General features: G+C 33.4%; 1 protein-coding gene across 2 annotated transcripts in view; it reads right to left on the bottom strand.

Moving 5' to 3' along the window:
* The window catches only part of LOC106464332 (neuroligin-4, X-linked-like), a 153,780-nt gene that overhangs the window by 16,399 nt on the left and 123,082 nt on the right, over positions 1 to 14,299 (bottom strand). Inside the window, exons 6-7 of one of the 2 annotated variants that reach the window (XM_022392567.1) lie at positions 3,443 to 3,945; positions 2,836 to 3,098 (exon numbers count right to left, since the gene is read on the bottom strand). In XM_022392567.1, the coding sequence (XP_022248275.1) occupies positions 2,836 to 3,098; positions 3,443 to 3,945 (766 nt within the window). Of the gene's footprint in view, positions 1 to 2,831; positions 3,099 to 3,442; positions 3,946 to 14,299 lie in introns of both variants that reach the window. The other variant, XM_013924465.2, reaches the window with a different exon arrangement.

Raw genomic sequence — 14,299 nt, 5'->3', positions numbered from 1 at the left:
ATCTTGACCAGATTAAGAGAATAACAGTTGGACCTCTGTTACTATTTACAAGAGCTTATGGAATGGTTACTGAATGGAACATTGAAAGCATAAATATCCAAAACATTTCAGGCTATCTACCAGTTTGAGAAATATAATCAAGCACTAGAAAACCATTGGACATTATAATTTGGAATAACTGCTGCTTGGGTTATGTAAATATAAAAACGTGTTTGAAATTGAATTGCACATTTATTATTAAATCTATCATCCAGAATTTTAACAAGAGTTTAAGGATGCAAGCCAGCACAACGATAGCAGGTAGGGAGCTCAGCGTTGCTGGTCTTCACAGATGGTTGCAGCCCATAAGACACTCATCACAACCGTGAATATAAGATTTAAGCTATTATGGTGTCTTGAGCGTGAAACAATGGAAGAATGATTAAGAAATAACCATAATATGAGGGATAAATCCAGCTACTCGTTGTTTTCTTCAGATATACACATATATGCATTTGAGAGCAGCATGGGTAACACTTCAGACATTACTGTGCTGTTAAACTTTAGCGGGGACAGTATTATGGTGTGATCATGCCTTAGCTGGTTGAACTTGATCCTCTGAAAACACTTAAAGGATCCTTGAATGCTCTGTTGTTTTGTGACGTAGTGTAAAATTCTGCACTGCAAGCATTATAAAACTCTACAGAGAAGTAATATATCTCCATTAACATGATAATGCACACTGACATATTGAACATCATGTAGAATTTGTCTTTGATAGCATAGACTGCCAACTTGGGTTAAACGCCACCCAAGAGAGAAGGAAAGGACAGACTCTGAAGTCACACTGCATTTGGACTTGTTTTGTAAAAGGAGTGGTAGTTTGTTCCATCAGAACTCTGGCTATAATCCAAAAATAGCTCCACTTCTTTATCAAACTGTATTTCATATACAGAGTTTAGCACATTATAATAAAACGATTTGGAATATACAAATCAGCAAGTTACGTGACAACAACAGCAAATATAAAGTCGCGGTGGAATAAAGTGAACCAGAAATAAATCTTAACATTGTTTTGTACATAGTGGGATGACACTGAACATTGATCACTTTTAGAAAGATATGTTACAACTTTTTCCGATGTAAAGTATCCATACACTCAGATCATGAATATGTGTTCAGATCGGAGATTTAGAATTCCCAAGACAAGGATATTGATTATACTTAATGACACTGGAAAACAAAAGAAAATTGATAAGCTTGTGGCACAGAAACAACCATAAGGAGTCCTGCAACAAAGCATACCTCAGCTGTGGTAAGCATAGTACGGAGTGTTATGTTAAGTGAGAATCCACGAACAGAAAGGTCAGTAGCAAAAGCCGTCTACTTGCCCCAGGCAACATTGTCCAACATAATAGAAACATTTCCATCCGGAAAAGCGAAACAAGCTGCATCCACGACATATCAGTTCAACTGCCGAATACCTCAAGCAGCTGGAGAATGAAACGGGTATTCGTGTTATTCAGTACGAAGAAATACTGGCCAAGTGGCCGAACGCACCGCCTATGGATTTCTGTGCGATCTGACTGTTCATACAGGCGCTGGGAATCTATAGTTATCATCCACTAAGTGAAATAGGGAAAGCATCGGGTAGGATGTGCTGTGAAAACTTTACGACGGAGAATTTTGTAATGGAAAAGTATGTTGCAGGGCTATTGTCAAGGTGCATGGTCGCCAGAAAGAGCATGATTGGATGTGGCAACATGGACTGTGGTGAGACTTTAAAATAGTTTAAATATTACGTACTTAATCTCTGAAAATGTGTATACATATGAATATTTTTGTGTATTTTATTGTAGATATATGTCATTAACTTACGTTCAAAAGTCATCACGTTTACAAAAAAAAAAGAAACTAGTGTTAAGAAAAGGTTAAGTTGAAATTGTTATTAGTAGTATTAAGTATTATACTTAAACCAAACGTCATATAAATATGAAAATTACTTTATTATTATTCTGAAGTCTGTGTTTCCTAAGTTCTTAAGTTTTCTTCTTGATTCTTTTAGTGATTTTAGATATTTTACTAAGAATTTATAGCTTGAGACAAAACCTAATACAGCTTGATGAAGATTAATTACAAAATAGAAATATTTTCCTGATTTTACAATATATCATAATAGTAATATGCAAAGTATCACTATAGTTTAAGAATCTGATCTGAATAAGAAGTACGTTAATAGTCATGATTGCTCATTTATTTACATTTTTACCACCTGGGTAAGTTAAAACCAACAATAACATGTAACAACGTAATGTCAAATCTGAATAAGAATATAGTTTACAATCATCAACTGAATGTTACTTACAAGTTACATCCTTACTTCATGTTAAGAACCATCGCTTTTGAAGTAACATCTACCAATACTCATATCTTTTGCTAGTTTGAAACAACAATATAGCAAGGACAAATCACAATTAGAAAGGTAATTATACTCATACAGTGACACCAGTTATCTTCACATTCTGAGTAATGTTGAACAGAAAATATATCATAGAGACTAATCTCAACTAGAGCTGTGCTTTCTTTCATAAATCTATCTGTTCACACCAGTGCAAAAAAAAAAAACACCAGAAAAAACAGTCATAGATGTATATTAAAGCTTACAAATTCTACCATTATCCTCAGCTAGTTCCTAATCACAATAATTGTTCTAGTTAGTGTTCTGGACCAGAACTGCGATCATTTATACTCATTAACAGATTCATTCTCAACCCCTCATCTCGAAATAGAACAACTGTTTTAATTCTTATTTTGAAACCGAATCATGCTTATACTCATTAACAGACACCTACTCACACCCTCATCTCCTGGCTAGCTCGAACAGTCGTTGGTCCTCGAAAGCTATGTGACAAGAGCGGCTGGCCTTCTGGAGGAGGAGTTTTCTCTTGGTCGGTGGAATAGGGAACAGTATGGACAGGTATAGAAGAAAGGGGGAGTTGAAAACACAGTTCTTGCGGATGAGTGGACGGTATGGTGGAAGAATGGGCTCTGGTATGCATTAGTTCCATTTTCATTTGGTTTAATTTTGGCAATGGGTCATCATCACCGCATTCTGGTTGCTGTAAGAATATGAACTTTAAACTCAAATTTCTTGTTTTGATTCTCTTGTTAGGTTCTCTTGATACAAGATATCACGAGGATATCAGTAAGGTGCTAAATGTGTAATATATATATATATATGTTTTTTGTTAATCAACTTAATTTTATTATTACTTAATTATAATGACTTCTACTACAGTGAGAAAATATCTAATGCTACAGGAACACATGAGAATTTATTAATTTTATCCTAATGAAAAATAGGGATATATGGAATTTTTATTCTTTTTTTTTTGGAAAAAGCTAAGTCTTCAAAAGCTGTTATTACTATGTATTATCGTCGTATCGTATTTTTATAGTTTACCTCGTATATTCTTTTGTCCACCTTGAAATCTCGCTTTTTGTCCTTCTGATAATAAACCCCAGCAAAGATTAAAACATTCAAGATTAAAAGCGAGCACCCTACAGCGATGGTCACGCTGAGTGTTGTGGAGTATATTCCTTCTTGATACACGACATTTTGTGATTCTGTGTTATTTGTTGAGCTAGTGACGATCACGTTATTCTCCACTACAGATCGAGAAGTTACTTCCATGTTCGACTTGACCTCGAAACCCGAACTATTTTCATTGATATCCGTGGGAATATTATCTTCTTTGGTCGAGTAGACGGTAGTGAGAACTTGACTGGAATAGGAATTATGACCACGAATGATTCCATCGTAAGATAAATGGTTATTGTAATCATGGAGCCTATGGTGCTCGAAATTAATATCTTCAGAACTTGTTCTATTTAATGCTGGGAGCAGATTTAACCAAAATGACAGTTGGTGAGCATGATAGTGGTCCTTTACTCGAGGCTTCATTCCTATTAAAAATAAATCTCTCAAATATATCACACTAATAATGATAAAAAGAAAACGATATCGAGTGTAATGGTGCAATGTGTGAAAAACCACAGTAAATGGAACAAATTATTACCATATTTGAAATTAGAGAAACTACTTTTGAAACATCTCTCGTCCTCTTCATTCTCATCATTGTATTTAAAGCTCTTCAGTATGTATAAAATCTTAAGTTTAAAATTTCAACACATAATTATGTTAATTTTAGCGCAATTCAACTTCAATAAAAATAAAAAAAAAACAAACAAAAACTAAAGGTTCCAAGACACAGCTTTGTATGTATAAATGAAACAATTATAGCTACGGACATGTCTAGGAAAAACAGGCAGCAAGTGTTCATTTCAACATACTGCTCAAAGAAAACGTTCTATAAATCACTGTGTGAACTTAAAGGACACTTCATGAGTTGTACATTTTACTATCTGAAAACAACAGGGCATTATTTGGAGTGGCTAATGACATACATGCATTAAGATTTATATTAAAACACCAGAAAATAAGATAACTTAAATATGATAGCAACTTGAATCAATCTATTTTCAATTTCTTTAAAGCAATTAGCTCTTATTGTAGGTTGTGTTAAGTGTGACGAGAAGATTAAGAAATCTAGTTTAAGGAACCAATTAAGTGACACTTGAAGACACGAGGGTGGCTAGGCATTCCTTTAATTAGTCATATAGAATAACTGTTTGACTATCTAATCGTACAACAGCTGCTAGTGAGTTACCGTCTGATTTGATCCTAGTATTCCGATAAAACTGAAATTCTTAAGATTAATTTTACACTTTGTACAACTTAGCTAAAAGATTTATTGGATTACCTATTCACTCCCGAGAAGGGCAGAAATCTACATAAATAAAATAATTAGTTAATAGGCTCTTTTGTAAGTTTAATAAATTAGCGTTTCTAGTTGTGCAGAGTCACGGTACATGACATATTCAGCTAACGAAAACAAATCCTCTTCAATTAAAGTAAATACAAGGTTGTATTAACGTTTTTCCCACTGCGAAGATGTGATTCAAACTCTTGAGATATAGAGCTCATTATAAGACTTTCACGTTTTTATTTGTTTTACTTTTACTGCCTTAGTGTTTATATAGTTCGTGTTTTAAGAGCATCTACAGTCTTATAACCATTGTATAAAATCGTGACTTTTATGTTAATCTACAATCATTGTTATCTTCTAAGAACTCCTTATTTTTATACATACTGTCACTGTACATGAAAGCTTCGTGAAAAGACTTATGAACAACTGGCAAAAACTATACAACTTTATTTTCTCACTATGTTGCAGGTTAAGCAATCTATTTTCAATAATATTTATATCACTCATTAGGCGTGGCCCGATATTTGCACATATATATATGAATCAGAAGGTGCACGATTCGCAATGTCACACCCTGCACTATTGGACAATAGGTGAGTTATAAGAGTGACGGTCAAATCCAACTACACTAGTAGAGCCCAAGAACTGGCAGAGAGTGCTGTTGACTACCTGCGTTTCTTTTTCTCTATTAATTCAAAATTAGGGATTGCTGACACTGACAGCCCTTGTGAAGTTTTTCGTGTTTCCTAAACGAACAAACTTTATATAATGCATTATATTGTGTAATGTTATTACTTTTTAAATTTACCCCCATATATATTTATATATGTGTATCTATAATTGTAAGCTAAGAAGGATCCTGATTAACTGTAATTTTAGTTTCCGACTATTTTCTCAACTCGAAGTGCTCAGTATTTTTAGTCAACCAGATTTCTAATTTTCTGCAATAAAAGAGACAAATCTTGCGTTACTATTAATAGAGCTATTGGTTTCTTGTTATTCCTTACTGCATTTAAATAATCCCACAGACAAACAGACACAGTGGTGTAACTAGGTATTATTGCGCCCAGGGAAAGTTTTACGAACTGCCCTCCCCACTTTATATAATCATAAAGCGAAAAAATCATGTTTATAATAACATATAATTATAATAAAAATATATGGAAAATTTTCCCAAATATATTATCATATTTAGTTATCAAACATCTGTTAAAATAGCTGGAGCTCTGTCCCCCCCCCCCCCATTTAACAGCACAAAGAAAATACACTGACATATCAAAAAGCCTACTTCAAAGACTGACTGCTTCTAATTGTTGCTACAGTGCAGTATAATTAAGTGACAAAGCCCAATTAATGTTTGACCAAAGGTATTTTTATCTTAACACTTTTCAATCAGATACCTTCCACCAGTTGTCTATGCTTACAGAATGAAAGCTCAGTTTAAATGCAATAAATTAAAATGTTTTACTAGCAAGAGAAGAAAAGGAATTTCAGTTGGTCAGTTATAAATAAAATGAAAAAAAAAATAAAATCTGAATACAAAAGATTGAAAATGTTATAAATAATAAGGTATGTTAAAGTTCAATACACTATTTAAATTCTGCAATCTAGTCTCCTCTAAAAACTAATGATTATTTATTTACAAAATGTTTAAAATACTCCATTCATGCTTTGTGCTCTGGAGAGAGAAAACAGTAGTTTAAAATAACTCACAGATACATGTTCCGTTATTCTTAGCCACATTACTTCAGAAATGACTTTATGAAGTATTACTGAATGAGTAAATTGTGCTTTTAACAATATTGTGAGTGTACACGGAAAAAAATAAATGATAAAGATGCAGTGTTAAACGTCAAAAGTTGGCGAAGCGATGGAACAAAATGGCTATTATTAAACCCCCTAGATTCCCCTAAAGTGGTTTTTATTACTAATATTAGGCCTTTAGGTTTTATTGCTTCATCAATTTCTGACGGTTAACACCACATCGCTATATTTTTCGTTATATGAAGTAGCATTCAGACAGACTTTTAGCTACCATCTAGTCCAGTCTAGATGATATTCTGGTATTGAAAGCCTCCTGTGCAGTACTTGCCGTGGTCAAAAAAAGAGACCTAAAATGCTATTGATACATAACTTTACTCTGGAATCTGTAACGACATATTAAGGATAATTTTTGGAAAGCAGTCGAGTGTGATTTCATCACTAGTGTATAAGTTTATACAGGAAACAACAGTTTTGTCTGGTTATATGAGACAGACATCCAGACTACTGAACGTAAAAAAAGATTTGATAAAAGAAAAAATATAACACGGATAAAGTTACAGGACGGAAAAATCAATATTCATTTCTTGAGGCTGTAGAGATCCATGGTCGAAAATCAATCTACTTTCTATTTTGTGTGGACGAATGGATTTTTCCACAGAAACTGACTGAAGGACTAAGACTTTTAGACGGTCAACGTTGTGATAAGGTTTGATGAATTGTTGACCAGGAATGACTTATGGCAATGAATAACTATGACACTGGCATGTTAGGGAGATAAATTCTGAAAATTTTGGGTGAAATGTTCACCTGCCTAAATAAAATGAAAACAACAACAACAACAACGGGCATGCTTCACATTCCAATTTCCTTTACCACCCTCAGACTAGCTTTAATCTTAACTATAAAATTCAATCGGATAAAAAATAATCAATATCAAATATCATTTATGCATTTGATGTGAAACATTTAAAGTGCAAGGCATATAGATAAAACAAGCAGTACAAAATGTTTTAGCAATGATCAAAATAAAAATTTACTCTTTGCATTATATTAGACTCACTTTTAAGATAAATGTAAAAATAGATAAAACTGCAAAATGATACAGCATTGCATAAAACCATTTAACACAGAAAACTGTCATAATATTTTTGTTGTACAACAGAATTATTGATGAAATATTTAATATAAATAAACTTTAGAATTGAAAAGATGCAATGGTGTAGTTGCATTATGGTACTACTAATGAAAGTATTTGGGAAAATAAAACTTTTCTTTATGATATTTTGAAATAGATCCAAATATAGTATGTTTTAGTTTTACCTAACGACAATTTTCAGTAAATCCAAAGTGAACTGCTTTAGTTTCTAGCTGAGGCTGGAGAGACAGCTAATGATGGTGGTGGTCTGGTAGGCTCCTCCTCCAATTCCAGGGCTAACCTGTTCATAGCTTCTGCAAGAGCCTCTACATGAGATGTATCGGTTAGAAGCACACATTTATCAGTCGGTTCCACTTCAATCATTGATAAGATTAAATGAACCCCAAGATGCTTGGAACTTTTGAATATTCCTCCAAGTTTGTAAAGTTGTGAAATAGATATTTTTATTCCATCCCGAGAAGATAAGGTTATAAGACAAATAAGATAAACGTGGAATTTTTTACAAATCCAGTTGAATACTAGCTTGCCTGTAGGGCAAAATCAATTTATTTTACACCATAAAAGTCATGATTGAGTAGTCAGAAATTCTGATAGAGGTGAGAGCTCAGAGTTATTATAGCCCAGTCATAGCTACAATTGTTCTGATCAAGTATTATATCTAAAAGCATACTTGTAGTAACATGTCTGTTGACTGTAGAAAGTGTCTCGCAAGTGAATGACCCAATCCAGTAGGCTTTGTATAGGACTTATATTTGACTGACATACAACTATACACTCCACTGTATCATTGCCATATAGCCACAGCTATCATTAACAGAAACATGAGTCTTCCAGCATTATCTGGTTTTCATTATACTAGAACCCAATTTCAGTGTAGACGGATGGGTGTACAAACGCTGGTTCTTACACAAATAACTGAAATTAGGCAAGGTATAATGCAAGTGCTGACCTATAGTTTTTGACCATGGGAATCCATTCTCACAGACATCTTACTTCCATATGATTTCTTTCTGACAAAACTTTAGTACATTCTGTAGCAACCACAAAGGAATAATACATGGGTGTCTTTCTGTCACAGGCCAAACACTCTCAGTCCACATTGTCAAGTGTTCTAACTGCAATGTTTATTGAATTTTTTAAAAAAGAAATAATTAATAAAGCTCCATATTGATGAAATAGTTCAACAGGCATGGTTAAACATGCCTTTTTAGAAACAAATAAAACATTGAATATACCAAATTTACTTTTGTCATGATATGGTGAAATAGCATAAATACACGAATACTTATTTCATTCTCCAGCTGTTTGAGATATGCAATGGTTGAAATATAATAGACAGTAAGGTACATTCTAAGAACTAAATGGAAATGGGATGGGCATGTAGCAAGGTATTCTGATAATAGATGGACATTAAGAACAATGGAATGGCAAATTAGAACAGGGAAAAGATCTAAGGGAAGGCAAAAGAGAATATGGAGAGATGATATAGCGGCAGAAGCAGGAATCAGATGAACACGGTATGCTAAGAATAGAAAATACTGGACTGGTCTGATGAAGAGCTAAATTCAACCAGGGATGACTGCAACTTAGATAGACAGAATTGTTGAATGGATATGTTGTGAACGCAGCTTGTGTCATTGTTCCAGATGGAGATCTTTCTTCTCAATATTATGTGTTTGTGATTGGTATAAATGGGCGGGGTTATGTATTTTCACATATTATAGAACACTGTAATTTGTTCACCAAAGCAGGGGTTAGATTGTTGCAGGTATCTTTCTGGATTGTCCTGTTTTCCCAAGTTATAAGAAGAATTCAGGAAAGCACAGAAAGTAAGATAATCATGGAAATCAGTAAAATCTACAAAATGTGTAAAAGAAACACATAAAACTCCACATAAACAGATCTTATGTTATGGTCATAGCACCAAACTTGAACGTCACTGTCCTACTCTGTGGTATTCTCAGGTGTAATAACTACCTTACATCTCAGAATAGTCATCATAGTAGCAAGAGAAATGGAGGAAGATATTATGCAGAATTAAATCTGAATTTGTGAGTTGGAATGAATTTAACATAATGTTTAAAGCAATGTGAAAATAACCATTATTTTTCAATATGTAAAAGCCAAATACAAAAACTACAAACAGCACTACGCTTCACAGCTGTTGAAAACTTTGAGTGTAAAAAGATCTGCTGGAATGCTACAAAAGTCTGATTAAGAGTTCATTATTATATAAAAAACACCGTGGCATAATTTTTCAAAAAATGCATTCACTATCCACAACACTTGTCATTATATCAGTAAAAGTAGGGAGGACATATACCTACAGGTTTCACTAAATCTCTACACAAATGATTTCGCAAGAGAAACTACATGATATCAAACCATATAATTCTACAGCGACACCTTTTGTGGAAGCATTGAACAACACCAAACAAATAATAAAAAAACAAAAACGCCCTATTAGAACTAGTAATAAAGACGCTAGGTTGTTATCCATTATCTATAACTGGTGGTTCTATGTATTAAAGATGTACGCGCGCCGAACCACATGAAATGATTACTTCTTTAAAGTAAAAATTAGTATCAAAAACATTTACTATAGGAACAGAACCTTTTAATTCTAAACTTGGCATTTCGAGTAAGACAATCCACTTCAGAAGTGTGCAAGGCAGCATGAAACTAAGGCAGAACAAAAAGTGTTTTAAGTTCTAACCGTGTAATGTTCTAACAGAATAACGTACAACAATTATAATGAAGTCTGTGGTGATTCGCAATGCAGTTAGACTTACACATGTATTTGGGGAAGTTCGAAACAAAATTAGGTGGCTAAAAATGCCTATGTATAATTTATAGAAAAGTAATATAACATAAATGACTATTAAAGTGAAAGAAACGCGTTGTTAGGAAAAAGTATCAGATAACTAATTCGATGACATAACGATAGTGGGTCCCTCTAATGACGAAAAACATAATAAATACAAAACATATATGAATAAAATAAATTTATAGAAAAGAAAACCTTTCGTTTGTTTCTTGTAGATGGATAGTGCCACGTCACTTGATAAATTCATTTTCTTGCTGTTGTATATTTTCTTAAAACTGACGATGTGCAGTGGAGGGTTAATATTCTAAAGAGGCTAATGTTCTGGTCTTGCTGATTGAAATTTTCGCCATAGGTCTAGCTATATCATAACTTTGAATGCTAAAAAGACTACTCACGTTCTTGTCCAACTGACATGTGGCAGTTTTTCCCTATTTAAAGTTGGCCACAGTATAGCCAAATAATGCTGTAGAATAAATATTGCATTGTGGACGTTTGCAAACACTAGGTACCTTTCATGTTTTTATTGTGTCGGTATAAAATCACGGCTATATCTTGAATTATGGACCCCAAATGTGGTGTTTTTTAAGTAAATCAAAATGTTGTTGAATAATGCTAAAAACATGTACATGTTTTTGTAGATCATTTGTCAAAACGAAGGAAATTTAATTTTTTTTAAGAATTCATTTTGTCTTCAAGTTATTAGTTGTTCCGTGTCATAAGTTATCCTTGAAAAATCTTCATATGCTAAATTTGTATTGTATTGATAATAACCTCTAACGTAGAAAAATCACGCATTTCTTTAGCCTTATGGGTGAAGCCAACCATGGAATTACATGAATGGTGAAGACGTTTAAATTGTGACTTTGGAATTGCGTTTTTAGAACAGATAAGATAGGTTGAGTTTTAATTAAAGACATAGAATAAATTGGCTTAGAATAGGCAGATATCTCAATGATGTTCTGTGTTGTTATGATTAAGGTGATATCGAAGAAATATATTAATTGGTTTGAAATTTTGCATGTGCAATGAAGGTCCGAATGATAAATGTTAAAAAAAACTGATAAATCTTTGTAGTTTATCATGGCTGAAAGTTTCAAGCCAGACATTCTTATAAAACTGGTGTTGGTTCATCGTAAGTCGAAAAGTTTTACTTTTTATGTAATCTACAAACAAGGCGGAAAAAGAAAAGACCACCTTCTTGCTCATCGCTAATCCGTCTGTTTGATCGTAAAATAAACTATTGAAAGAGCAGGCGTTTACTGTAAAAAGAGCGCAGACTATCTTATCAGAGCAACCGTTTATTTTCCTGATTAAACTAGACCCTCAGAGCCTCAAGACTTCATCATGTGGTATAATTGTGTATAATTATTTTATGTTCAATCTGAATAGAAAACTACAAAGAGCAGTTATCAGCTTCATTGTTCTGTTTAAAGTAAGTTGAAAGAGTATGGCGTTGATGGCGTCATGATGTCTCCAGCCGTTGCATGCAGAAGCTATAGATTTTCTAGAAGATTCGGGCTTATAAAAAAATTCTTAAAAAATAAGCAAATATAATGTGTTACGTCATTAAAAATCTAGTAACTGTATAGATCGCTATGAACCTTAACATTGGGCAAGTCTGAAACCTGCTGAAATGTTTCAAGTTAAGAAACTGAATATATTTGTATGGTTCAACTTGCACTTTTATTATATGTTATTGGTAATCTATTGAAGTTCTTGGTTATTAACGAAACTTTTGTTTGTTTGTTTCGGATATTTGCACACTTTAACTTCTCTAACTTTGAATAGACAAATAGTAAAAAGAAGCCCATAACAGGGATCGAGCTCCGAATGTCAGCGTTATAAAACCTCGAGCTTACCACTGACTCACAGGGGTGACAGAAATGCAAGTGCCTTAAAAGTGCCACTAATGTGACAATTTTTAAATAAAAGAAGAATAAAACTGTTTTATTAAATAATATATAAAGTAAGCAATAAAAGTATTAATTATAATACAACAAAATAGATTAGTACATCGCTGGAGTCTATATGCTTAATTGCTTGCCGTTTTATAGGAAGCTCTTTTCATAAGTCTTGGATACAAAAACAAACTACTGCAAACAAATTAAATTTGAATTTCTTTGCTATGTAAGACACCGATTTCATATGAACTAAATTGATTTGAGCGTCGTTCGTTCTTTTTCTTTTTTAGCGACCACATGCTACCCAATTATTACAGTTTAAGCTAACAGGAAGTACATTCAACATGTTTCAGAATTTTCGCGCACAGTGGCAAAAAGGTTAACTGCACGTAGCCATCTTTTTGAGCTGATGGACTAAAGGGAACACAACTAGTCAACAACACCTCCTGTCATCTCTTGGGCTATTCTTCTCTGACCGAATAGTGGAAATTTAATGGCACTCTTATAGCACACCCACAGCTACAAAGTGTGGAGCATGTTTTTGCGTCAAAGGGCAGAGAACCATGATTCGGATTCACAGTCCGAACACGAAAAACACTCGGCCACGTCCGGCCCAGTAGATTTCAGAATAAAAATATGCATGAAATGTGTTTAACAAACTAACTAATGCTTCTATAGGCACTATTACGGGAGATTCCTCCTTGTAAGTTTATAAATGTATCTCGTAAAGAGTAAAATATATTGATCACGTGTCAAATTAGTGTTGGGAATTTATATTGTATATGTATATAAATAACTACGATACTCGTTGTCTGTACAATTTACTGGTCAATACTATATTTACTATGGAATTTCACTTATATAACATTTTTACCCTATTTTCTTTTTGTATGTTTCATCTTGTTTGTTGGAAATTAAGCACAAAGCTACACAATGGGCTATCGGTGCTCTGCCCACCACGGGTATCGAACGCCGGTTTCTAGCGTTGTAAGTCCGCAGACATACCGCTGTGCCACTGGGGGGCATGTTTCATCTTACCTGTGAACTGAGCTTTGTTTCCATTGGCTTTCTCATTATGTTTCTGCTAGATTTCGCAGTTTATTAGAGTATACATTTTTGTCTTCATACAGAATAAAGTTAATGATTCGATAGTTATTTTAGCTTAGTAATATCGTTAAGGGACATTGAGATTATCTTATCAATTCCCTAATAATATACACATATACTTACCTCGTAAAAGTAGCAGTCTCAAAATAAATAGCAAATTTTTGCACATAGGAGAATACAAACATGTTGCAAAGTCAAGTAAATTTAAGGAAAAACACTTTAGCAGCGCATACAAAAGAAATAAACCTATTGTATTCTTGATCAATAAAAACATGCTTTCGGGAAGCAGAACCATTTTCGTAGCTTCTGTTGTCGTCCAGTATTCTTTAGTTCCGTGATAAAAAAAAAGAGCCAAACTAGTTGCCTTTGACTAAGCTACCTTCATCTGTCAGTTTAGCACTGTATTTATCTTTCTTTGCTAAGCTAAAGTTTCTAAAGATTTTGATCTTTACTTTCTTTCGAGCATAATGTTTGGCTCTCTGATACTAGTATTAGATTACCTACACCAGAAGACAAATTCGGATAACCTATAATAACAGAAAGTTGTTTATTTTAAGTGAACATTATTGAAATAGCTTGTGCTAATTTAGTCAGTATCTTAATAACAACGAAACACCAAATCAAATAAATTAATAGAAGCGCATAGAGTAAGCTGAAAATAATATTTTCTGGTGTGAAATGACTATCAACAAGATAATCTTCTAAAGACTGAGATAAAATCAACTAAATTAAGAGA

This window comes from Limulus polyphemus, unplaced genomic scaffold (genome assembly GCF_000517525.1).
Source record: "Limulus polyphemus unplaced genomic scaffold, Limulus_polyphemus-2.1.2 Scaffold59, whole genome shotgun sequence".
Lineage (NCBI taxonomy): Eukaryota > Metazoa > Arthropoda > Merostomata > Xiphosura > Limulidae > Limulus > Limulus polyphemus.
The sequence above is the reverse complement of the archived record's forward strand: the minus strand, read 5'-3'. Positions and strand labels throughout refer to the sequence as shown.